Source organism: Leuresthes tenuis, unplaced genomic scaffold (genome assembly GCF_036924035.1).
Source record: "Leuresthes tenuis unplaced genomic scaffold, fLeuTen1.0.hap1 SCAF_14, whole genome shotgun sequence".
In the NCBI taxonomy this organism is placed as follows: domain Eukaryota; kingdom Metazoa; phylum Chordata; class Actinopteri; order Atheriniformes; family Atherinopsidae; genus Leuresthes; species Leuresthes tenuis.
Genome location: NW_027325368.1, coordinates 34,281,590 through 34,307,596, shown reverse-complemented (window position 1 = coordinate 34,307,596; position 26,007 = coordinate 34,281,590). Strand labels below are relative to the sequence as shown.

The 26,007-nt window shown below is 40.3% G+C and overlaps 1 protein-coding gene across 1 annotated transcript in view; it reads left to right on the top strand.

Annotated features, from left to right (window-relative positions):
- Positions 1-11,669: 11,669 nt before the first annotated feature.
- LOC140268308 (phospholipid phosphatase-related protein type 4-like) overlaps positions 11,670-26,007 on the top strand; it is a 107,151-nt gene continuing 92,813 nt past the window's right edge. The window contains exon 1 of the mRNA XM_072363110.1: positions 11,670-12,223. Coding sequence (XP_072219211.1) covers positions 12,140-12,223 — 84 coding nt within the window. The 5' untranslated portion in view covers positions 11,670-12,139. The remainder of the gene's footprint in view (positions 12,224-26,007) is intronic.

The following is a 26,007-nucleotide window of genomic DNA, read 5'->3' as shown; positions in this document are numbered from 1 at the left end:
AGCTTGAATGAAGTGGTGTAGGTTTTGGTTTTTCAGGGCACATTAGAAAGAATGTTTTATCTAAAAAGCTCGTCACTGATATGTGTTGGATCAGGTGCTTCACTTGAGGAAATGCTGTTAGTTCAAATTGGTAGTTTTCACCATTGTGATTTCATATGGAATTTGTTGTATTTTCTGTTTTCAACACCATGTAAAATGATCTTCCATTTTGTATTCTGCCATATTATTTTTCCAGTAGATTTCTCCCTTTTTCAGTGTTAGTTTCTAAAACTCAAATCAGTCAGCCTCTACTTTGATGTAAGGACCATTAACAACTTCTTTCACCTAAATGACATATTTAGAGGTTTTTAGAAGTCTGTTTTTGACAGCATTATTGCATGTGGTAGTTAAATTACAAAATAGAATAACATTATGTTGTAATTCAAGTTGAGAAATCTATACAAGGTCATTATGAAAAGAGAAGAAAGTGCTATTAGTGGAATTACAAAACAGTTTTTGTGTTGAAGATGTGAGGATCAGCTTACTTTGAGGCTTAGCATTTTATTATGTAATGTCACTGTTTTATATACCATTTTGCAAGTGCCTTGTAATGTTAATAATACCCATTAGACAATTGGACATAAACCTCAGATTTATTTTTGGGCTCTAGTTTCCTTAAAGCTGACCCTGCCATTTCCAAAGATTTTCACAAAGTAAGCTGGTTGATAACATTTTTTAAAGTAGCTTGAATATGGACTGAACATAAATTCAGTACTGTTAATGAGCTAAATGTCGAAAATTAAAGTTAGGACTGACTTGAAAAAGTTTACAGGATTGTTGTTCATTTTGGACATGGAAAATGTAATGTTCAGTAATGAATTTAATTTCTTAAAATAAATGGTTAAAGTTGTGTAAAATATTGTTTAATTTGTGTTCATTCAACTTAAACTGTTTAAGGCAATCAGTTTCCTTAAATTAACTGAGTAAACACTGCAAAGCAATGAGTTGTCACTGGAATGTAAAGATTAATCCCAACAAAGATAAACAAAGCAAGCTCAACTTAGGTGTAATAATTTGTGTAAAAAAGACACTTAAGTTAATGGTACTCAATTCATATGAGTATGAGTACCATTAACTTGCCAGACAGACCTGGTAATCCCAAAACGAGTTGTGAGGCATATCCACGAGGTCTTTAACTCGCACCTTCAGGAGGATTTTGGGGGACATGGAATCTAATGGACCATGTTTAGTACCTTCATTGTGGATGCTGCCTCCAAGAGATGTGGCCTGAAGTTTGTCAGTGCCTGTCGTGGCGGTAACTACAGGACCTGCTGGTGGACCCAGGAGGTGAGGGAAGCCATCAAGCTGAAGAAGCAGCTGACAGATACCAAGCAGCTAACAGGGCTGCCATATTGGTGGTTACTGAAGCTAAAACTCGGGTATGGTAGGAACTTGAGGAGACTGTGGAGAAGGACTTGTGGTTGGCTTCAATGGTGTTCTGGCAAACGATTCGATGGCTCATAAAGGGAAAGCAGGGACTTCCCCAGGTTGGTTTGACCTGGTTGGAGAACTGCTGACCCAAAGCATTTTGAGGATCTCCTTAATCCGGCTGGCATGTCCTCTGTTGAGGAGGCAGAGTAAACACAGAGAAAGACTCATCCATCAGCGTGGTGGAAATCATCAAGGTCGTTTAAAAAGGTTCCCAGAAGCTTCCCATCCTACTACAGAAACCAGGAAAAGACCCCATATATAATAAAGGGTAGACACTCATCCACTAACACTCGCAGGCTAATTAATCTCATAGACTATTCTACTATCAACAACCTGGAAACCACAATAGTCTCTCTAGATGCAGAAAAGGCATTTGATCGAGTGAACTGGAAATTCTTATTTGCAGCATTAAACTAATTTGGGTTTGAGTCATACTTCATCAGCTGGATAACGATATTACATAGCGCCCCAAATGCAAGTGTCAGGACAAATGGTCAAAGTTCTCCAAGCTTCAGTCTGCAGAGAGGTACAAGACAGGGTTGCCCACTTCCCCCCACACTTTTAGCTATTTTCATCGAACCTTTAGCAGCTTCTATCAGACAAGATAGAAATATTAAAGGCATCCAACCCCAAAATACTGAGCATAAAATTAGTCTTTATGCTGATTGTGGTGGAAAAATGATTATTCAGGCACTGTTAAGGTATAAAGCACTCAGGCAGGTTTATTGGACTGTTCTTGTACAAGAGAGAGCAAGACTTCAACACAGAGTACCTGTGTCAGAGTGTTGCTCTGACATGCAGTTTCAGTGCATGTCGTATTATACCTGAACACAGGAGAAGGAAAAAATGTCTATGTATCAAACTATGTAAGCTAACTTCTTCTTATCTCTTGATTAGCTGGATGGCCTTGAGGAGTGGCAAAACAGAATGAACAATGAAATACAGAAATGTTTGATGGGAAACATCTTATACCTCTAGTACCTGGGAAAGAAGATTCAGTCTTATAAGTGATGCCTGGGAAAAGGAGATTCAGTCTTATAAATGACGCCTGGGAAAAGGAGATTCAGTCTTATAAGTGATGCCTGGGAAAAGGAGACTAAGTTTTACAAGAGACAAAAGATATATTTTGCTGGAACATCTTGTGCATCTAATGCCTGGGAAATAATATCAAGTCATACAAGTGATTTAAGCGTGATGAGACATAAGCATAATGCTAAATAAAACACACTTCCCTCCTTTTGATTATAGTAAAACCCCTTTTACTTTAGTATACCTGCGATCACTTTACAGTCAGGAAATATTAGGTATTTAGACATAAACATTTCCTCTAGGCTCTCAGATTTAATAAAGCTAAATTATGTTAAACTTTTAAAGACAATATAGATAAATGGCCATAAAACCATCTGCTACTTCGTATAAGTCACTAGATTCATGTATCTCCAAATTTCTGTGGAAAAACAAACCACCACGTATTAGTTTAAAAACCCTACAGAAGACCAAAGACAGTGATGACTTGGATTTAACCAATTTTCAATACTATTTCTGAGCCAATAGGTTATTAAGTAGATCAAAATGGCTTAAACCTAGCCCACTGGATGAACCATGGATTAATATAGAACAAGCATTGTGTGATCAGCACCTCTCTGACAGCCTGGTGGGAATTTCTTAAAATAACAAAGTCTTCAATTGTCCCATGTAAGCTTACACCCATCTGGAACAATCCTGACATCCTGCAAAACAAAAGAAAATGCTAAACTTTACTCTGTGGAAGATCAAAGGAATCAAACATCTGGAACATATGATCCAAAATGTAAATTTTATTCAATTTGATGAGCTCATATCTCAACATGGGATAGGCAGCAATAAATTCCTAGAATATCAACAATTTAAGTCTAGAATAACTAAAAAAATATCCTCCACCAACCAGACTTACAACTCCCGATTAGGGTAGCAGAATTTCTAAGCATCTGCACCCCAAAACTACTATCAAAAATATATAAATTATTGTCTAATATAGATGACACAATTTCTCTACCATCTTCAAAATTGGAGGCAGATTTATCCATCAGTTCTAGTCATAGCTTCTGGCCACAAATATGTTTTAACACCTTCAGAATGACTCGAAATCCTAATTTACAGCTCATACAATACAAAATCCTTCATAGAACACACTATACAGGACAAAGGATGTTCAGGATGGGTCTGACACACTCAGACATCTGCTCACATTGCACAGATAACACACCTGATGATTATGCACACGCTTTGTGGTTCTGTGAGCCTGTCCAGAAGTTCTGGCTTGAGTTCTGTGCGGACCTATCAACATGGCTAAAGTGTAGCATCCCTGTATTGCAAAGAAAACTATTCTCATGAACTGGAAAGCGAAGAACAATCTGTGTATTAACCAGTTTAGAAATGTTCTTTTAGATTATATTAGCATGGAAACAATGTCTGCCTCCTCAAAACATCAATTGGCTGAATTTAATTCTCTCTGGTCCCCTCTGATTAGCTTTATCACATAGTAGTGGTGGTGGGTTGCTGTCCGGCCGCTCTGGGCGGTTGGGTGTGTGCTGGGGGCGCTGTGTGGCTTTGGGCATCTGGTGGTCTCTCGGGTCGTGGGGGCCGGGTTGATCATTGTTGGGGGGACTAAGTGTCTGGCCTGGTTGGCAGTTTTGGGGGCTTGCGGGTGGAGCTGTCTTGTGGCGTGGTCACTTAGGGGCCCTGGGGTGGTGGCCGAGCCACTCTGGCATTGGTGGTGGTGCTGGGCCTGGGCCCTGGTGTCCGGGAACTGCCTTGTGCCTCGAGGGTTGCCCTGGACACGCCACAGTGTGGGTGGGTTGGTGTGGGTCCTGGAGTTGGGCTGGTTGCTCTGGGGCCTCCGATGTGTCAGCAGGCTTTTTTTTTTAGGGTGTTGTGGTGTGCGGTGGGGTGTGGCTGTGCTTTTCCCCTGTTGGAGGCAGCCTGGGTGATGGTAGGTCTTAGGCCCGGGCTGCTGTTGGGACTGTGTGGTTTGGTTGTTGTTTTTTTTTTTGGGATGGGGTCCTTCTGGGTGCACAGTAGCTCCCCGAATATGGTCGCTGCAGGCCCCAGACCTGGTGGACGTGAGGCCCTCCTGCCCTGTGGCTGCCTGGGGCGGGAGTGGCCGGGAAGAGTAGTTGATCTGCTGGTTCAGGGCCTGTGGTGGCTGGGGGGCTGCTGGCCCCCGGATGTGTCCACTGCGCAGTTGAGGGAGGGGGAACATGAGCGGATGCGTGTGCTGTGCTACTGTGTGTGGGTGTGTGTTTATTTATTTTTTTTTTTTTCCTTATCTGATTATGTGGTTACTGGGACTGGGACTTGCTGTCCTCTGGCCTACTTGTGCTGTACCTGATGGGGGGCAGCATTTCCTCTCCCACCTGTGGGCACGTCTTAACTCCTCGGGCTTTCTGGGTTCTTTGCTCTGTACACTTATACACTCATAACTAAGCACAGTTATTATGTGGGACCTGTGCTATATGTATTGCAAGTTCATGCACACACACACACACACACATTCATTAGCCCAGTAGCAGGCTCGCTAAGCAGTTGTTGTGTTGTCATGTGGTTTCACGTCATCTATCCACAGTTGTGTTGTATATGATTGCTGCTACTTGTGTTTTTTTTTGTTTGTTTGTGTGTTTGTTTTTTTCTCTGCTGGTCTGCTTACAGGTGCCCCTGGTGGCTCTGGATTCCCTACAGAGCCCATGGAATGTCTTCTGTTTTTACAGGTGTAGCAGCTGGTTGTCTGATTTTTCATTCATGATTTTTCACATGATGAGATTAACTCCATTATAGCTATAGTTTGGTTCTGCTCCTTATCTGAGGGTAATTATCCTTGGATATATGGCGGTGAATGAATCGAATCACTGGCAAAAAGCATGTCATACCCCAGTACGATAGGTGGCGCTGTCCCCATGTCAGCTATCGCTAATAGAGCCACTTCCTGTTGACGTCTTCACCACCAACAACAACAAAACTCAGGCATTCGAGAAAGATGGTGAACGACGAGCAAGATGAAGCTACGTCCCTCTACATTTCGTTTATGATGAGCTGGTTATGGCACAGACGCGATGCACAACGGCGCATTGTATCCATCGCGTTGTTTATTTCTTTCCAACGGCGGCGACAACAGTAATATCGTCTCCTTCAACTTCCAGGTGACGATCGTGGGAAAATATCTTTAGCATGCGCAGAACGCTCGATCCGATCCACTGTCGTCTACATGCATGTTCAGTGTACATTTGGATCGAGTTATCCCGGGGTCTTAATTCGAACGCAAGTAACCCGATCCGATTCAATTTCTTGTCAGATTAAGGTGTCTGCATGAACTGAGTAAGTCAATCTTATTGTAATTTAGCCATTAATCCGATCTGATGGCACGCATGTAACCGCACTGACTGTTTTCTCTGATTGTTTCTTTCTATTTCTGTTCCTCTTTCCGTGCTATTACATGCTAAGTATTGTAATAAGAATAAATAGATAGCAGTTGATGGGGACCGGAGAGTGTGTTCCAACACTACTCAGCCTCCCCTGGAAACATTACTCCAGGGTGTTGGAGAGGAGCACCCCCCCTTTTAATTATTTTGTTTTATGCCAGTCTGTTACAGCTGCCTCAATTATGCTTTTCTATGTTTTTTTTGTCACCTGAAGACGTAAGGCATGTTACCCTTGAGTGTTCTCCTAAGTCAGTCACAAAGCTATAAGAAGAACTGCACACCAGTTGAAGATTCTGACTTTGGAAACAAACTCTGCAACCTGACAGACATCAAAGATCTACCATCTGATCGAGCAACATTGCAAATTTTGTTCATACTGCCAGATCCAGTTTCTGACTCCACATTAGACACTTCAAGCTTGAGTTCCCACAGTGGTTCTTCATCAGTGGAATGGCCAGGTCCTTTTGTAGTTCCATCTTTCTGTCATGATGTTGAACTTCAGCTGACTGCAGCAAATGATGCCTATGCAAGGGACAGAACAGTGATGGATATCCCCAAAAGCATCAAGAGTGAGATATTGGTAAAACTAGCTGACATAATATCCAAAACCACTGCCTATTAGAGAACAGTATGAAAGTGGAGCTACTGCTCTAGTAGCAAAGCACTCTTATCTCAGAGAGCATGGTTCTGCTGGAGGACAGTCTTGCTGGGTATTTAGCTTGAAATTCAAGGTGGGCAATTACCGTCAGAGGTTGATCGCAGCTGTTGTTGTCAATAAGAGAAAAAGAGGACAGGCTGACAGAACAGCAGTCCAAAAATCAAAAAAAGGGGGAGATCCACTATTTGCCAGATCCCTCAGAAGGAGTTAGTGCAGTTACATCAGAGGAGAATCAAAAGATCATGTTTCTAGAGGTGCAGAAGCATGATCCAGACCTGCTCCAAGATGAATTGATGACATCAATTGAGCTGAACTGGAAGGCAAAGCTTTCGATTTACTTATCCAACTTTGTCCAACCCTCACCAATGATCTGGATAGGGGCCAAAAGAAGGAGATCACAGATACAAGCAGCTAAAATGGGTTTCCTTCGGACTGTGGCTGGGCTTAGAGATAGGGTGAGGAGCTCGGACATCCAGAGGGAATTTGGAGTAGAGCTGCTGCTCCTCCGCATCGAAAGGAGTCAACCCAAACCTTTTAGAAGCAGGTAAGACATGTTGTGGGGCAGTGTGTGTTTATATCAGCGACACACTGTACCAGAATGCCACAAACACTGTTTTCAGCTGGCGGAGTTCATCTTCATCAAGTGCTGACCCTTCTATCTACAAAAGGAATTTACATCTATTCTACTCGTAGCTGTTTACATCCCTCCTGGTAACACCAGGTATAGGAGCGAGTCAATGAATTAACTCTACTGATCCATCAGTGAACAACAGACACCACAGCCAGACGGGTTCCTCATCACAGCAGACTTCAATCATGCAGATTTGAAGATTTTATCACCCAAACTACATCAACATGTGAACTTTCCAACAAGAGAGTACAACTTACTGGACTTGGTGTACACATCCTGAAAGGGAGCAGACAAAGCCTCCCCTCTCCCCCACCTTGGTCTCTCTGATCACATCGCCATCATGCTGAAACCTTCATACTCCTGCACTTTACTACACCATTTGCCGGTTGTCACCCCTGTTGTTGCCAATTGTCAGACATTGTCATATCTGCTGTTGATCATTTGCATGACTGTCTATGCATATTTCACAAGCTACTCTATTTTGCACATCCTCTCTCTGCATTACCATTACTGTATTTACACTACTGCCATACTGTACATAAGCTCGATATTCATTTTTATTTCATTATTGACTTTCTTTTACAATTATATTCTTCTTTGATACCTCAGATTCTTTGATACCTCAGGTTCATTGCAAAATCCTTCTGTCACAACCGGGGGACTGGGGTTGTGCGTGGCGTGGAGGAGGTAGGATGCAGATATTTTAAAGGGAAGCTGATTTATTTAACAAAAGGAACATAAAGTGCGGCTGAGCAGGATTACAATAAATCTAAAGTGTGAAACAAAACAAACAAAATGTGACTATGGCTGTGGCTATGAATAAACATGAGGCAAAAACCTGACGTGGAAAACCATGAACAGAAATGACGGTGCATCAATGTTGATGAGGATTTTGCAATGAACCTGAGGGAACCAGGAAACTAAATACCGTGGTGAGGTGATTGCAGATGGTATGCAACTGTGAACAAAAACAGGTGACATGGATGAACCTAATGACGTGGCAAGGGTGACTGGGGAAAACAGCAAAAACGAATGACTAAACAGAAAACTGAAAACAAAACTATAATCAAGACAGGAAAATCAAAAACACAAAACCCAAGACATGTCAGACTGTCACTTCTAAGTACCTTGGAGAAGAGCTTTTAAGTCAGGAATCCCTTTTTATCTTAGAACTGATTTAGATTATACCCACAGCTGTTCTTGATTTATCACCAACTATCACATTTCTTAGAGCTTGGGTAAGCACTCATTCAATTCAATTCAGTTCAATTTTATTTATAGCGCCAAATTACAACAAATGTCATCTAAAGACACTTCAATAATACAGTCCAATTCAAGCCAGTTCTAGTTCAAGTTATTGTAATCATAATCCAATGAAATCCAAATAATTTCAATTAAAATAATCCAATTCATACATACAAAGTCAATTCAAAAACAATATCCTAACTAAAGAAACCAACAGATTGCACCAAAACTTCTCTTCAGTCCAATCTCCTGTCCTGAGCGTGCCTGAGGAGACTGTGGAGAGAAACAACTTCATTTTAACAGGAATAAACCTCTGGCAGAACCAGACTCAGGAAGGGCGGCCATCCGCCTCAACCAGCTGGGGTTTGAGTGAACAGAAAAGAGGGGACAACAAACACCATAACACCATTCAAAGGATATCTGTTGGAACAGGGAAACACAAGTTAATAACCACAATAATGTCACATGTACATAAAATCATATGAGAAATTAAACAAGGGGGAAAAAGAGAGCAAAGTGAGGAAAGGTGTAACATAAGATAGGTGACTATAGCAGCTTAACTATTCAATGTTTCAGGCTCACCTGAGTCATCCTTAACTATAAGCTTTATCAAAAAGGAAAGTTTTAAGCCTAATCTTAAAGGTAGAGAGGGTGTCTGCTTCCTGAAGCCAAACTGGCAGCTTATTCCACAGAGAGGGGCCTGATAACTGAAGGCTCTACCTCCCATTCTGCTTTTAGGGGCCTGATAACTGAAGGCTCTGCCTCCCATTCTGCTTTTAGGGGCCTGATAACTGAAGGCTCTGCCTCCCATTCTGCTTTTAGGGGCCTGATAACTGAAGGCTCTGCCTCCCATTCTGCTTTTAGGGGCCTGATAACTGAAGGCTCTGCCTCCCATTCTGCTTTTAGGGGCCTGATAACTGAAGGCTCTGCCTCCCATTCTGCTTTTAGGGGCCTGATAACTGAAGGTTCTACCTCCCATTCTACTTTTAGAAACTCTGGGAACAACAAGTAAACCTGCAGTTTGGGAGCGAAGTGCTCTGTTAGGAAAATATCTTACAATGAGATCTTTAAGATATGATGGAGCTCGGTCATTAAGAGCTTTGAGCACTCAATAGGTTAATAACAACCTGGTTGCATAATAACAAACTTGTAACTTGGACATGGCATTCCATGTTATGAATTCATGTGATACAATAAAATAATAATTTTCCCAGTATATTCACCCTGTTTATGCTGATTATCAATCACACGTCATCATAAAACAAAAGTAGTAAAAAAGCATGTGGATATTATATTATTGTCTTACTTCTTACAATTTTAAATGTAATTTATAGGTTATTACACTTGTGACATGAAAGTTTTGGCAATGTCCACCTTTTAGTGAGAGTAATCTGAATTGCCCAATAAAGTTAGTTGAGTAGATGGAGATTTGCCATGTTGTGGGCAGAAAGCATCACAGGGCTTTGAAGCCCAAAATCAACAAAGTGAGTATAGAATTCTACGCCATGATTAAAGGAACCAACGCAGTCCATTTAATTAATCCTGAATCATATCTTTAAACAAAGCGTGTCGTACAGCAGTCATACTTTGTAAGGCTTGGTGTGTAGTACCACTATCAGTGGTCTTCTTCAGTACAAGTACAACAGGAAGTACCAATTATAGCACAAACTCTTCCTTGTGAGGCAGTGAGTTGATCCAAAACCATTCTGTTTTGAAGAGAAACTAATCTCTTGGTTTCACATGTGACAGTTCATTTTCAATTTTCCGTACCACTCATCGTGTTCGTAAGGTTTACATCTGCTGTCATAGACTCATTTGATGTACAATACAATGTCATTAATCGGTTTGAATAATTGGTTTGAACAGATTCTTCTAAAAAAATCTGTTTGGGCTGTGTTTGTTGTACATGGTTCAGTGCAGGTTTGCAGATAGCCCTAGATGGACATAAGGCTTTCACACTTTATGTTTTTTGTCTCATCTTAAAACTTTAATTCTTTAAGAGAGTTAGATTATTTTGTTTTTATTTTCATCCTATTAGGTTTCTTTTCTTTATTCATTCTAATTTTTTTAAGTTTTTGTCTTTTATATAGATTTTTATGATGCCTCATTTTTTTTAAACGAACTGGATAAAGTCTAACTTCAGTTTTTAGTTTTTATATCAAATCCCCCTTTCGAATATTAGCTAGACATTGTTTTGATACTAAGATTTTAGCTTTAGTTTTCTAAAATGTTTGTGTAGCTGGTTACAGGATTAGATAGTGGCTCTGGACTCAAGTGTCCCGATGATGTATATCTCAGTTAATTAAATAGAAATACTTATTTTGGAAAGTCTTGCTAAACTATGATTGATCTACATGCCCCACTACCACATTGAAAATCTAGTTTACAGTTTACTGGACAAAATGCAATCAAGACAAAACATGTCTGTGATGGACTGGCGACCTATCATGGGTGTCATCCTGCCCGATGACCACTGGGATAGGCTCCAACCCCCCCAGGTTACAGGCAACATTTGGTTGTCTGTCAATGCATCTCCAAATACATATGTAGCCTTTGCCCATTCTCGGTTGTTGTTAACAAAGGTTGTATTCTCAACTAATAAATTCATTTTGTTGAAAACAGCCAGCATCCTTAAATGATGATCTTAATTTCAGCATTTTGCTGTATGTCTTGGATCACTGTGTGTGAACAAAGAACAAAACAGATGATCACCAAAATGAGACCATTCCTCATCTGAACTTCAAAATCGATATTGTACTCACTTCCTTCAACGACACGTCAACAGTTTAAAGTTGATAGGAAAAACGGTTGTCAAGATAGATAAATAGAAACAAACCTGCAGAGATGCATATATTTATTACTGCCATTGTATGTTTTGATATTTGATATTGTGCAAGTGTTGTTTGTAAGCTGATGATATTTTGAAGCTAATTTCATTCAAGGAGCATAAAAGGAGAGATTAAATAATGTGAAAATTAAATGAAAAATTATTTTATTTTATATATTTATATTTCACAAAGGAAAATTGCATATCCAAAGGGAAATTATATTGTATGATATAGCAAAGCAGTTTACCCAGCTCTGACTGTACCTTCAAATAAATATATTGAAACAAAGCGTTGAAACATTTAAACATACATGTAAAAATACATATTATAAACATAAAATACAAATACATATTTTGAAATTCCTTACCGGAAAGACGGTTTTGGCTGAGGTAACTTTGAGGTTTGCTGCAGCAGAGAAGAGCAGAGCAGAATCAAGGTGGAGGAGTGTGACGGACTGAAACGATTATCGACACCTAGTTACACGAAGAGCAGTGAGACTGGAGGGTGCCTTTCCTCTGAAGATCGCATACATTTACACACCAGAAATAATATGTATCTTGACGTTGATGTCTACACACAAAGTGAACACATTTGACGGAAACCATACCTGGACTCGTATAAGGACACATTTTCTTGAAGACCAGAAATCACGGTTTTGGTGTGAGAGAAGACACATCTTATCAGAAGGCTCTGACCCTTAAGGCACACTTCGGCATTCGATGGAGGTTCGCCTTTAGGGGCTTGAGGACGAAAAGGAAAACAGGAACGCGCTAAGCATTTAGCAAAAATTACGAGGGGAATCAAGTATAGTTCACTGTCTCCCGATAACGGGAGAGACCACCGGCTGCTCGTGATGTCTCGTGGCAAGGAGCGACTGAACGGCGGTACAGAGACCAAGGACAGCGTCACTCTGCTTCCCTGCTTTTATTTTGTGGAGGTAAATATCTATCTATCTATCTATCTATCTATCTATCTATCTATCTATCTATCTATCTATCTATCTATCTATCTATCTATCTATCTATCTATCTATCCATCCATCCATCCATCCATCCATCCATCCATCCATCCATCCATCCATCCATCCATCCATCCATCCATCCATCCATCCATCCATCCATTTTTTAGTCTAAATTCTCCTCCTCTTTGTCCTGTTTTTTCACCCTCTGCAGACTCCACATGATTTCTTTTGCATATAGCAGTTATTCATACAAACATTTTGAAGCCATTATTTAAAAAACCCTGAAGACGCTGTAGTCATTCAATGATTAGTATTACACAGTAATGGTCACAAGTTATGGTTTGGCCTACCTGAGATCTGTGTTCCACTGACTCTTTCACTGTTACTGTTTTTCCCTGTTTGACTAACAGCCCTCCAGTAGGTTCAACAATATGTTTTTCTTTCAGCATTCAGCAATATTATTTATATTATCAATAAGATATCAATATGTGCTGCACAGTATGTTGTTTCGGTATCAAAGTCACTGTGTGCACACGTGCAATAGTTACATTACAGATCATGAAAAGTCAAGTAAGTTAACTCAGGTATATCATCTTGTTTGATTTTGCTTTTCATGGTGTAGTATAATACCATATGACGAAAAGTAACAGTAATAATAGTAAAAACAAAGTCAGGACAGCAAAATAAATCTGCTGGAAGGCAGAAAAAAATTACAAATTGATTTTGAGATAAATAGAAATGCATTTCATTCCTACAACAAAAAAAATAAAAAAACAGATAAACTCACATTTCCCAATTGATTAATAATAATCTGCCCTCTTATTCTCTTGATGAAAAACTAATTAATCCCTCCAAATCCACACTGGCTGAATTTCTCTCCACGAACAAATGCAACAAAGTTACAAATGTCCTCCTGGAAAAATGTTCTAATACTGCAGATGATGAATTAACTTCAAGTATATGTCATCCTTTTACCAAAATATTGCCACAAGCTCAAGGTTCACATTCTCACCTGTAAATCCCAGCGATCTGGAAGGTGTCTGTAATCCTTAACTATAGACATGCATCCAATCTTCTTTATCTAAATAAATTGTTTGAAAGAAATTCTCTAAAAACAACTGTAGGAATATTTTTTGAATAACAACCTTTATACTTACCACCCTGTGATGGACTGGCGACCTGTCCAGGGTGTACCTCTCGCCCGATGACCACTGGGATAGACTTTTAGTTCTACTAGATCTCACTATTACCTTCTACACTGTCGATGAAGACATTTTGATTTGAAGACTTTATGATTCAGTAGGTCTGTCAAGTCAGTTTCTGGTTTTCAAATCAACAAAAAGAAAAATTCTCTCTGGGGTTTCACAAGGGTCAGTTCTTGGTTCACTTCTCTTTATCCCTAGCATGCTCTCACTTCATAATATCATAAAGAATCATATTATATATTACCATTCATATGCAGATTATATACAGTTGTACTTATCTTTTTCATTTGATGTGACCTCCGTTCAAAAACTCCTAAAATGTATCAGTCATATTAAATGCTCGTATGTAAAGAAACTTATTAGAACTGGAGGAGACGAAAATTTTATCCTTGTAGAACTTTCCACCCCTTAAGATTATACATGTATATATCTAAAGCTAAAAAGTTTTTATCAGAAACTAACTCGTGAAAAATGTCATGTCATTCATTCATTCATATTGAACTGATTGGATTACTGCAACACTTTATTTGCAGGAATATCAAAACAGTCAGTAGGATCCAAATTCAAATCTTCTGAGGGTGCTTTCAGGGGCTTCGGTCCAGATCTCTGGAACAAATTATGTTCTCACCTGATGTCCATTACAGTTTTGTCTACATTCAAAACTAAACTCAAAACATTGCTATTCTCCCAAGCCTACAAGTATTGTGTGTTTGTATGTATGTTAACCTGTATTGCATTTTCACGTGTAAATTTGTTATGTGTGTGGTTCTCTCATACTTTGTCTATGTTCAGCGCATTGGGTTTACATGTAATGAATGTGCTATATAAATAAAATTGCCATTGTCAAAAAGAACAACATAATTCAATTTTATTTGGAGGATGTCTTAGATACTTCCTCTAAAATCTTTTATTTTTTCTTATTTATTTTCTCTTCAAGTGCTTTGAGAACACATGTAGAGAATTGACGATATTTTAATAAACTGAATTTTATTGAATTATTCTTCTCCAGTTATTCTTGTTCACCTTTTGAAAAATACATTATCTTCAAGCTGAAATGGAAAACAAGGCTAATTATAGTCTTGAGTATGTATTGAGATCAAACATGTAAATTTGGGGTCCTGGCAGGTTAATAACCAAGTTTTCTTACTGACAAATAGTTTACAATGTCCCACACAGCTCTGTTTAAAGATTTCAGTTATGCAGTACCTGTCAAATTGGTACAAATTGGCAAATGATGATTACTGCAGAAAAGTAAAATATCTTTGAAACTCATCAAGTGCACTACTTTATACTTGCTGCACACTTTGGTGTGCAGAACAGGTGTAATTTAACTGATGGAGGGGGTTCTGGAAATAATTCAGGTGGCAGAGTTTTTAACTAGTTGCAGTTCATGGATGAACTTGTCAGGTAATAAGTAATAGCAGGGATAGCAGTACTGTTGGGTATGAGAGACGGGCGCAGACATGAGATGTTACGTAGATGAAGTAAGTGACATTCCCTATGTGGGACAGGAATGATATAGTGCTGTCAAGGATGACACCCAGACTCTTAATGTGGGGAGAAGGGGAAACTGAGGAGTTGGGTTTAGTGGACAGGTAGAGCTGGGTGTCATCTGTGTAGCAGTGGCACTGAATGTCATATGTCCGGAATATATTGCCAAGAGGGAGGAGGTAGATAAGGAATTGGAGAGGTCCAAGCACAGAACCTTGGGGTATACCAGAAGGGGGGGAAGGGGGTATAAATTATTTGATTTGGACTGCGTACGTTCAGAGAGATATGATTCAAACCAGTTCAGGATTTTATATAAGCCAATGACAGCTAATCTGTCAATGAGGATGATGTGGGAGATTGTATTGAAGGCTGCACTTAAATCGAGGAGGGTGATGATGGTAAAGAGTAAATGGACTTGTACTTGTATAGCACTTTTCTAGTCAAGCTGACCACTCAAAGCGCTTATAACACTACATGCCACATTCACCCATTCACATACTCATACAGCACGTCTTAAGTCTGTACATAACTTATGTGCTTTCTAACCATTTATACACCGATGGATGCATCGGTAGACAACGTGGGCTTCAGTGTTTTGCCCAAGGACACTTCGACATGTAGCCCGAGGAAACCGGAGTCGAACCACCTTCCGATTGGTGGGCGACTGCTCTTCCTCCTGAGCTACAGCCGCCCCACAATGGCAGTGGCATGAGGAGGTCATTGGTGATTTTGATAATAGCTATTTTAATGCTGTGAAATGGGCGAAAACCAGATTGGAATTGGTCATCCAAAATATTGAAAGAGAGGGGATCATGAACCTGAGATGCAACAATTTTTGCCAGGATTTTGGAAAGGGAGATTTGAGATGGGATGAGGGTTATTAAAATCAATAGATCATCATAGCACCAGTTTTCTTAAGAACTGGAGTTACAATAGCTGATTTGAGAGATGATGGAACAATACCAGAGAAAATAGAAGTTATTAGAGGGGTCAGAGAAGTAGGGAGAGTATTGAGCTGGCAGGTAGATAGCTTAGATTTGTGGATGAGGTCGGACATATAGAGCTATTTGTACGTGGCTGTGGTGGGACAGCCACGTAACTTGGTTTATACTGACAAAATTCAGAATTAATTACACATTTTTCCCTGTTCTCATTTTATTCCAGCCACAGCTGCTCTGTCTGCTGCATGTTTTGTGTTACACACTGCCTCACCATTCTGCCAACTTTCTGGCTGCTAGGCAACATAGCCCTCTGAATGGAGTGTATTTTTATATCTCTGTGCTTAGGGCTATAGACATTATGAGGAGGAAGGAACATTCGTACTGGAACTCACTTTCCTCTGTGCACAATGCGCACAACAGGCTCTGGTTGATATTTCTTTAAAATGATCATCACGTATTCCGATTGTCAGCAATGCATCATGTAGTGAATTGTGGAGGATTAAAGCACATATATGATGTCTTTCTTTATGAATTAATTCAGATCACTATTGTTGCCTGTATATGTTATACTGTACATCATATGTCACATACCGTATATTATATATTTGTATATGCATCAGCACTGATGATGTATATACAAACATTTCTCTTGGAGCTACAGTAGTTTGATGTTATTTTGGTGCAGTAAATTGAGGCAATGGGCTTGCAACACAGTGTTTTTACATCCTACAAACAAAGTGTCCTGGTAGTGGTGGGAGTAGCTTATTGTCTGGAACACTTCATCATTGATGAGAGCATTATTACACTTTTGATGTGCCACTGTTAAAGATATTCAATTGACACACAGAAAAGACAGACGCTGTTGCAATCTGTCTATATTTGAAAAGCAATATATAACAAGTGCTACAGCCTTCCAGCGAAACAGAATGCTTTTTTCTCATAGTGTTATGTCCTTTCACCATAAAGAAATCATGTCATCCTACCAGGCACATTGCATTTTTCACAAAATTGTGGATGGGAGCAGTTTCTTTTATAAAGTCAGACAAAAAGCAGAAACTGTAACTGTAGCAACTGTAGGTCAGTTGCCTTTATGCACCAATTTCTCCTGTTCAATTGACTGACATGCTGTTAAAAAACAATGCAGGGCTGCAGCTAATTATTGAATCAAGCTAAATCCTGCATCAAGGAGGAAAGTTTGGACAGTGCTGTTATTTAACAAACAGAGCACGATCTGATGGATTCCGTTGGTCAAGTGATCATAAGCCACCATTTAAACAAATAACCCACTGTTACTGTGCATGCTGATCTGTTATTATGACAGCAACAGTTCAGACTTAATAAATATTGCTAGGTCCAACCTCATGACATTGCCATTGCAAAATGTTTTCCGGGTAAAAATGAAACAAGGTGCTAATTTTTATGTAACACCAGCATTTTCATTTTCAGTTCCCATCAGATCAATGGAAAACAGCGCATGACTGAAAAGGACATTAGCATGAAAATGTCTTTTTATTAAGATCTACAGTACGAGTCAAAGGTTTGGACATCTTCTCACTTAATGTTTTTTCTTTTTCTTCATGACTATTTACATTGTAGATTCTCACCGAAGGCATCAAAATTATGAATGAACACATATAGAATTATGTAGTAAACCAAAAAGTGTGAAATAACACTAAATGTGTTTCATATTTTAGAATCCTCAAAGTAGCCACCCTTTGCTTTGTTGACAGTGCTGCAAACCCTTGGCCTTCTCTCAGTGAGCTTCATGATGTTGTTACCTGAAGTAATTTTCAATTCACAGGCGTGCCTTGTCAGGGTTCGTTTGTGGAATTTCTTGCCTTCTTAATGGGGTTGGGAACATCAGTTGTGTTGTTGATGGTCTCTACATGCATGGTTCCCACTGTGAAGTATGGAGGAGGAGGTGTGATGGTGTAGGGGTGCTTTGCCGGTGTCACTGTTGGGAATTTATTCAAAATTGAAGGCACACTGAACCAGCATGGCTACCACAGCATCCTGCAGCAACATACCCTCCCATCCGGTTTGCGTTTAGTTGGACCATCAGTTATTTTTCAACAGGACAATGACACCTCCAGGCTGTGTAAGGGCTATTTGACCAAGAAGGAGAGTGATGCAGTGCTATGCCAGATGACCTGGCCTCCACAGTCACCTGACCTAAACCCAATCGAGATGGTTTGGGATGAGATGGACCGCAGAGTGATGGCAAAAGGGCCAAAAAGTGCTCAGCATTGACTATTTCAGGTGACTACCTCATGAAGCTCTTAAAGAGAATGCCAAGAATGTGCAAAGAAGTAATCAAAGCAAAGAGTGGCTATTTTGAAGAATCTTAAAATATCAAAGCGTTTTGAGTTATTTCACGCTTTTTGTTTACTACATAATTTCATATGTGTTCATTCATAATCTACAATATAAATAGTCATGAAAAAACAAAAAAAAAACTTTAAATGAGAAGGTGTGCCCAAACCTTTAACTGGTAGTGTATATTTGAAGTGGTTAGTGAACATTAACAAGTTGTACAATGAGGAGGCATGATTGAACAAGATTATGTCTGTTATGTAATGCCATAATCTATTATTAGCTGTATCAAGTTTGTACAGATGAAGCCCCTCTCATCATAAAACAAGACAAGGTAAATGAATAAATAGATAAACAGACAGATTAGACATTTTAGATAATTTTTGATATCAGGTTGTAAGGTCACCAACAAAAGTATATGGGGCCAAATTACAGGTATGACATTTTTAGACAAGAAAATATAGGTTTAGGAACCAAGGGCAGAGACTGGTGCAGAATGTCAAAGTGTTTCCTTTTTATTATTATTATTATTCTCAATTTTTAAGACCAATAAAATAAATAAATAGCAGGTAACTCTAAGATGATTAAAACGATGAGAAAAAAGTTTGGGCTTGAAAGCAGTACCTAAATAAAAACAGCTTTGTTTTTACTTAAAACAAGATTAAAGATAAAAAATAAACACAATAAAACTGAAAAGGGTAATGGTCCACAGTTAAAAATGTCCAAAGGCATGTATCAAAACAGAGTACTAGACAAGGACACACTGATGGATGTTGTTGTGTAGTCCCATTATCATAGTCTGCCTCATTTATAAACAGTAGGGGAAGACTAGCCTGGGGACGGTTAGGATGACAGTAGAGACAAGTACGAAGAATGGCTATGTGAGTAAAATAAATAAAATAAAGGCAAAGGTAACTTCAATGATTGGCACATGTTTATTCAAGTGCTGCACATCCCAGAATATTACATAGTAGCAGAAGTTTGATGGACCGGGAGCAGCAATGAACGTACAATGGATTCCTCGACTGTACCTACACCACACATGGAATGGGATTCCCCTAATCTACCCAATGCATGACAGAGATTCATTCAACATGTGAAACTGCTATTCTCCGGCCGCTGCATAACAAAGATGAAGAGCACAAGTACAGTTAAATTGTTTGTGGCTCGGTGGTAGAGGCAGAGATATTTACAATATTACAAATGATATTACAGTTGAGGTAGACGATAAGGAGGTGCAGAAATAGCAGCAAAACAAGCTCCAACAGAATAATATAAAGACTGTGTGGTCAGGGATGAAAAATAATTGCAGCCTTTAAGAAAGAAGGAGTATCAGACTTATTAACAGAACCAATGAACATGTCTAATCAGGTCAGACTAATGCCCAGCATTCTCCTCCTTTCAACGATACAGACCCCACACCTTACCTGTAACTTTCCTGTCACACGTTTATAGTGTCACCCTGCACCTCAGTGATCAATCTTAACTTAAAACAAATAATTCTAGAATGCGCCTAACACTAAGCTGGCCTGCAAGTTGTGGTAGGTCCGCTTGTTTTTAGTCAAAATTTGTATTTTTTTGTGATTTATTCTGAGCAACTTTTTTTGCACAAAAGTTTTTTTAGCATTTTTTCTTCTGATTTGGAATCTGTGCTGCTCCATAGGATTCTTGACGTATTTTTTAAACTGTCCAACATCTGTGATGATGAGTTGCCGTGCCAACGCATGACTTTTCTTTTTACCAAAGCTAGTAGCTAATTGAGCTTTCCAAACAAAGCCAGAAATAAGACACCAAATCCCTGACAATTTAAAGAGGAAAAACTGTGGGTGTTGGGGAGGAGCTGGACAGAAAAACAGGTGGAATAAGGCAAATGGACCAGGTCTTCCTTCGATATTATTGGGAAATAGTTTGGAACGCTCAGGAAGGCACAAAAATTATATTGAGGACTATTAAAAACAGTTGAAAAAGAAGACAACAGAGTGCAAAGAGGTGTACAGAAAAAAGCTGGAAAGCAAAATAATGTAAGAGATGAAAAAGATCACAGGCTTTAAGGTGAAAGCGGATCAGGCGAATGGAAGTCTTGACAGAACTGATGAGCATGTATTTCAATAGGTTCAGCTCAGATCAACACTCAGCATACTCCTCTCCCTCCTCCAGCAACCTTCTCTGAAACCTTCTCTGCCTCCCCTCCAGAGGCACAATACATCTTATGTAAGTGTCTAAGCAGTCAGGTGAGGAGGCAGCTGGAGAGACCAAAGCAGAACAAGGATGCATGTCCATATGGTGTTAGCCCTGGGGTATTGGGACTTGTGCAGAACAGCTATGTGGGATTCTACAACACCTCTTTAACCATAGCCTGTTAGGAGAAAGTAGCAGTGTTGTGGAAGGCATCCTGCTTTGTTCCAGTACCTAAAAAATGTCAATTGTCTGTCCTCAATGACTACAGACTGGTTGTCTTAACATCCCATATATTGAGAGTCCAGGAAAGGCTAGTATTAGCTCACCTAAATGAGCAAATAAAAACATTTCAGGACCCACTACAGTTTGGTTATGTTACTTGAGTTGGTGTTGAAGATGTCATTTATCTGCTTCAGAAAGCCAACTCTCATCTGGACAAGGCAGGTGGTGCAGTGAAGATCAAGCTGTTTTATTTCTCCAATGCTTTTAAACACAAGTCAGTCCGCTCTGTTATGTAAGAAGCTCCAGAAAATACAGCTGGATACCCCCACAGAATTATCTGGATTATTGACGACCTGACAAATAGATCAGTTTGTGAGACTGAAGGGTTGTGTGTGGTCAGTAGCACAGGAGTACCACATGGGAACTTTAGAGTACAGTCTACAGAGCACAGTCTACAGAGCCAAGAGCCATTTATCTTGGCTCTGTACACCTAAGACTTCCGGTATAACTCAGACTCCTGTCATCTCCAGGAATACTCTGATGACTGCAATTGTTTGGTGCAGGGAACTGGTTGATCACATAAAGAACAACACTGACACCCCCTTAATTATAGCTTAATTTTAAGATAAAATATATTCTAAATTGAATTCAATTTAATTTTCATTTCATTAATCCAACTTCCACAACATCCTCAGTATCAGGAAATCTTTCTCTAGTAAGCATAAGAGGCAGCTGGGGAGACTTGACCAGATGGTATCAGCTTCAGGGTGCTAAAATCCTGCGCAGATAAACTGTCTGGGATCCTATAGCACCACCTCAGTCTTAGCCTGGTTTAGGAGAAATCTCCTGTGCTGTCATCTGCAGAAATACCCAGATGTCTCTGCAACTGTGAGGTGTGTTGATGATGGACAAATAGCTAAATACAGGGATCTTGTCGACCACTTTGTTGCATGGTGTGGAAACAGTAGCATCATCTTGAATGTGAACAAGACAAAAGAGATTAATGTGGATTTTAGGATGACCAGGATTACACCAAACACTAATTCCATCCTGGGACAGGAGATGGAGGTAGTTGAACACTAAAGATATTTGGATGTGCACCTTGACAACAGACTAAACTGGAAATGCAACACTGACCAATTAGCCTCTTCTTGAGGAAGCTTAGGTCATTGAATTTTCAGTATTTTCTATGTCTGTGGAAGAAAGTTTAATCTGCTTTTAAGTAATCTGTTAGGGCACCAGCAAGAGAGCTTGTGACTCAAAGAAACACTTCTGTGTTCTTAAATATGCTCATAATATAATTTCCCACGGTGACAAATGTGTAACTGACAAATTCAGGCGACAATACTTGTTAATATCTCATCCAACTTGTGCTCAGACTGAAAGCAAACAGAAGAGCTGTAAACAGCTGTCTTAAAGCACCTCCCTCCACTGATTTTTAGTGATTATTGTAAATCCTCTGATCATTAAATGAAGGAATGAATAAATAAATAAATGTAATACATCAGCAGATTGTTTTTCATGTTGCTCACCTTTTCAAAGAAGAAAGAAAGAAAATTTTCACAATCCCTTTTTTAGGTCATAGAGGTGGTGTCATCAGTCCTTGACTAGTTCTAGGCATTTGAACATTTAGTTTATTCATGAGGTTAGGAAAAAGACCACATCTTGTATAAGTCCTCAACTTTTCTTCTTGCCATGTAAGTCTGTTTTTCCAGTGCTAAATTGGATGATAACTTTGTAATCCATTGATCAGAGGTAGGTTCCTGAATCTCCTTCCATTTTAAGGCAATTACACTTTTAGCTTGTAACAGACAGAAATGAATTAGTTTACATTCCTTTACAGTCACTGGGAAATCCTCAATGTATTTGTGCAACAAACACATCTTAGCTTCAACTGGAACAACCCTTCCTGTCAGTTTTGAAATTATGTCAAGAACCACTTTCCAGAATATCTGCAGTTTTTGACAGCTCCACATACAATGTAGCAGGGTACCAACTTCTTCCATACCTTTGATGCCGTAGTCAGGAATATTGGGATTAAAGTGGGGCAATTTAACTGGTGCGATATAAGTCCTAAGCAACCTTATATACTGTAGGAGTTTGCATCTTGTATATTAAAGTTTGAGTTTGGGCCAGAAGACATTCATCCTCCCAGTCCTCAATGCTGATGTCTGACAGTTGATCATTTCCCCATGCAGATAGATAAGAGAGAGACTTTTCTTTAGAACCTGCTAATAGTAAACCACTGCCATCTAAGTGATTTATCATGAGTTGTTCAATGGTGGATAGTGAGGATTCCAAAGTGATTTTAATTTGGGATTATATGCAGCTTCTTAGTTGCTTGTACTTAAAGTGATGTTTCCCAGGTAGGTAATTGTGTGAATGACATTACTTCATCATAAAGATCTGTTATTTTGCTTAGTCCTCTCTTCATCCATTGTCTGAATCCCATGTCACGCCTCCCAGGAGTGAAGTTTTCATTTACCCATATAGGTGGGAAACAAGATAGTTTGGGGGCGTCATTTAAAAAGGTATGGGCTTCAAGCCATATTGTCAGAGTGTTTTTGAGTAATGGATCTTGTGTGCGTTTTCTGAGTATTTTAGCAGAGTGCCAATTTATTGTGGAAGTGGATGCTTCTGACTCTGGGGTAGGGGCAGTTCTCTCCCAAAGAACAGAGGAGGATGGTAATCTACATCCCTGTGACGTTTGACACCCTCAGAACAAATTTATGATGTGGGTAACAGAGAGCTTTTGGCCATCAAATTGGCATTAGAAGAATGGAGACATTGGCTTGTGTTACCCAAACAACCATTCTTGGTCTGGACTGACCACAAATACCTAACCTACCAACAAAATGCTAAGAGACTGAACTCAAGACAAGCTCGTTGGGCCCTGTTCTTTGGTCGTTTTGATTTCTCTATTTCCATATCGACCTTTCTCTCCTAATGTTAAACCTGATGCTCTGTCTAGACAGTTTGCTGCTGAGGAATTACAGAAGTCAGTTCGTATCCTGCCTCATACCGGCCAAGTGGGGGGAATCTCCTGAAAGTCGGAAAACCAAATGCGCCCGAGGATTATCCTCCAACCCAGATCCAAGAGACGGTCCTCAGGATTGCAAGTATGTTCCTGCTTCTGCACCTTCTGCAGTTATCCAGTGGGCTCACACTTCCAAGTTTGCTTGCCACCCAAGTATTCAAAGATCCATAACACTGGTTATTTCTGGTGGCCTTCCTTAGAATCTGACACCCGAGAGTATGTCAGAGCCTGCCAAGTCTTTGCTCGCAACAAGAGCAGCAGCTGTCCACCGTCTGGTCTATTACAACCTCTACAGATTCCAAGCCACCCCTGGTCACATTTCTTTGGACTTCGTCACTGGGCTACCGCCATCATCCAGTAAAACCACTATCCTCACTATCATCGACTGATTCTCTAAAGCTGCACATTTTGTTCCCCTAGTTAAACTACCCACCTCCATGGAGACTGCAGACCTCCTGGTTCAACATGTTTTTCAGCTCCATGGCATTCCATCTGAGGTCGTCTCGGATCGGGGACCTCAGTTTACCTCAGAGGTATGGAGATCCTTCTGCTCAACTCTAGGATCCAAGGTCTCCCTCAGTTCTGGCTTCCATCCTCAGTCCAATGGGCAAACTGAACAGCTGAACTAAGAGCTGGAGGCTGCCCTATGCTGCATGGCATCTTCTAATCCCACTACTTGGTGTCAGCAGTTATGCTGGATGGAGTATTCCCACAACTCACTCTCCTCTTCAGCCACTGGCATCTCTCCGTTCAAGGCATCCTTAGGTTATCAACCACCTGTTTTTTCTGAGGAGGAGAGAGATTTGGATGTTCCGTCAGTTCAGCACCAGAAAGGACTCGCCGCACCTGAATTCACACTAAGGCAGCCTTACAACATACTGCTGAATGCAATCGGTGTCAGGCAGATCGACACCGTCGACGAGCTCCCCAGTATTCTCCAGGCCAACATGTATGGCTATCTGCTAAAGACATTCCTCTGAAGGTTTCTCATAAGAAACTGGCTCCCAGATTCATCGGTCCCTACGAAATAGACTGTCATCAGCTCCACTGCCGTCCGGTTGGAATTACCTGCCACTTTTCGTATTCACTCTACTTTTCATGTCTCCCAGATCAAGCCAGTTTCTTCTAGCAGGCTGTGCCCCCCGGCCGACGCCCCTCCACCTGCCCGGATCATAGACAACCATCCTGCATATACAGTCCGGAGGATTCTGGATGTCTGATGCAGGGGTCGTGGCCAGCGGTATCTGGTCGACTGGGAGGGATATGGTCCTGAAGAACGCTCCTGGGTGCCTCACCATCACATTCTGTATCCCTCCCTCATCCCAGAGTTCAACCATTCCAGAAGGGGTGAGTCTTCTGGCTTGCCTAGAGGCAACCGCTGAGAGGGGGATAACTGTCAGAGTTGTAGACTATGTGTTGCAGGTGGGGCAGAGCAGGTCATGAAGAGTGTCAGGTGGAGTCTGTGAAGCTCCTGCAGCACACCTGTTGCTCATCTACCTTCATCAGTCTAAAGACTGGCTGGAGCCACAGACGACGCCAGATTGTCTTACTACCCTTGTGATAAATCCGGTTCCCGTTTAACTTTCTTAACAAAGATATCCCTCGCTCCTTACCTTTGCCTTCTCTTCCAGTTACTCCCCGTTGAGATCTTCGTTCCTGGAATCCTGTTGGATTATAACTCCTTTGATTTTTTTTCATCATTCTACTCCGTATCTGCTGCCTCTCATGCCTGCTCGTCCCGCCTGCACCTCTGAACAGCTTCACACCATCTACAACTCTTGGTACCCCTCGTGGAAACAACTAAGAATCCGTCTGCTTCACATTGCGGATTCCCCTTGGACTTTTTTAACAACCACTCTCACTATAGTGACCCACCAGACCAGAATCACCTGGAAACCTGTTTACCTATAAATCATTGTAAATAAAACTATTCTCCGTATTACTCAGTCTCAGTCTGCTCTTGGGTTCAAACCTTATTTGTGTATGTGGCTACCAGCAGCCATGACGTGAACATTGTTGCTACTTCTTGGTTTTTATGAAGCAGCCAGCAGAGTGACGCTTTGATTTTCTTCAGCTTGTTTTGGAGTTCAACTAAAGTTTCAAACCTAGTCTTCTTTTCTTTTCTTTTTTTTCCCTTGTCCTGTCCAGCATTTTGGTAGCAGAATTGTAATCTGAATACCTTTTATGCCAAACAGATTTGCTTTGCCATGGGAAGCTTTATAAATGTAAAGCTCCCCTTGATGCCCATCAACCGCCCATTTATCTATTTTTGTTTACATTATATTACATGTAATAGAGCTGAACCAGACCGGGGGACAAGGAAAGAAGAAGAGTAAACAGGACAAAAATAGTCTTCTAACTTTCTTCAAAAGT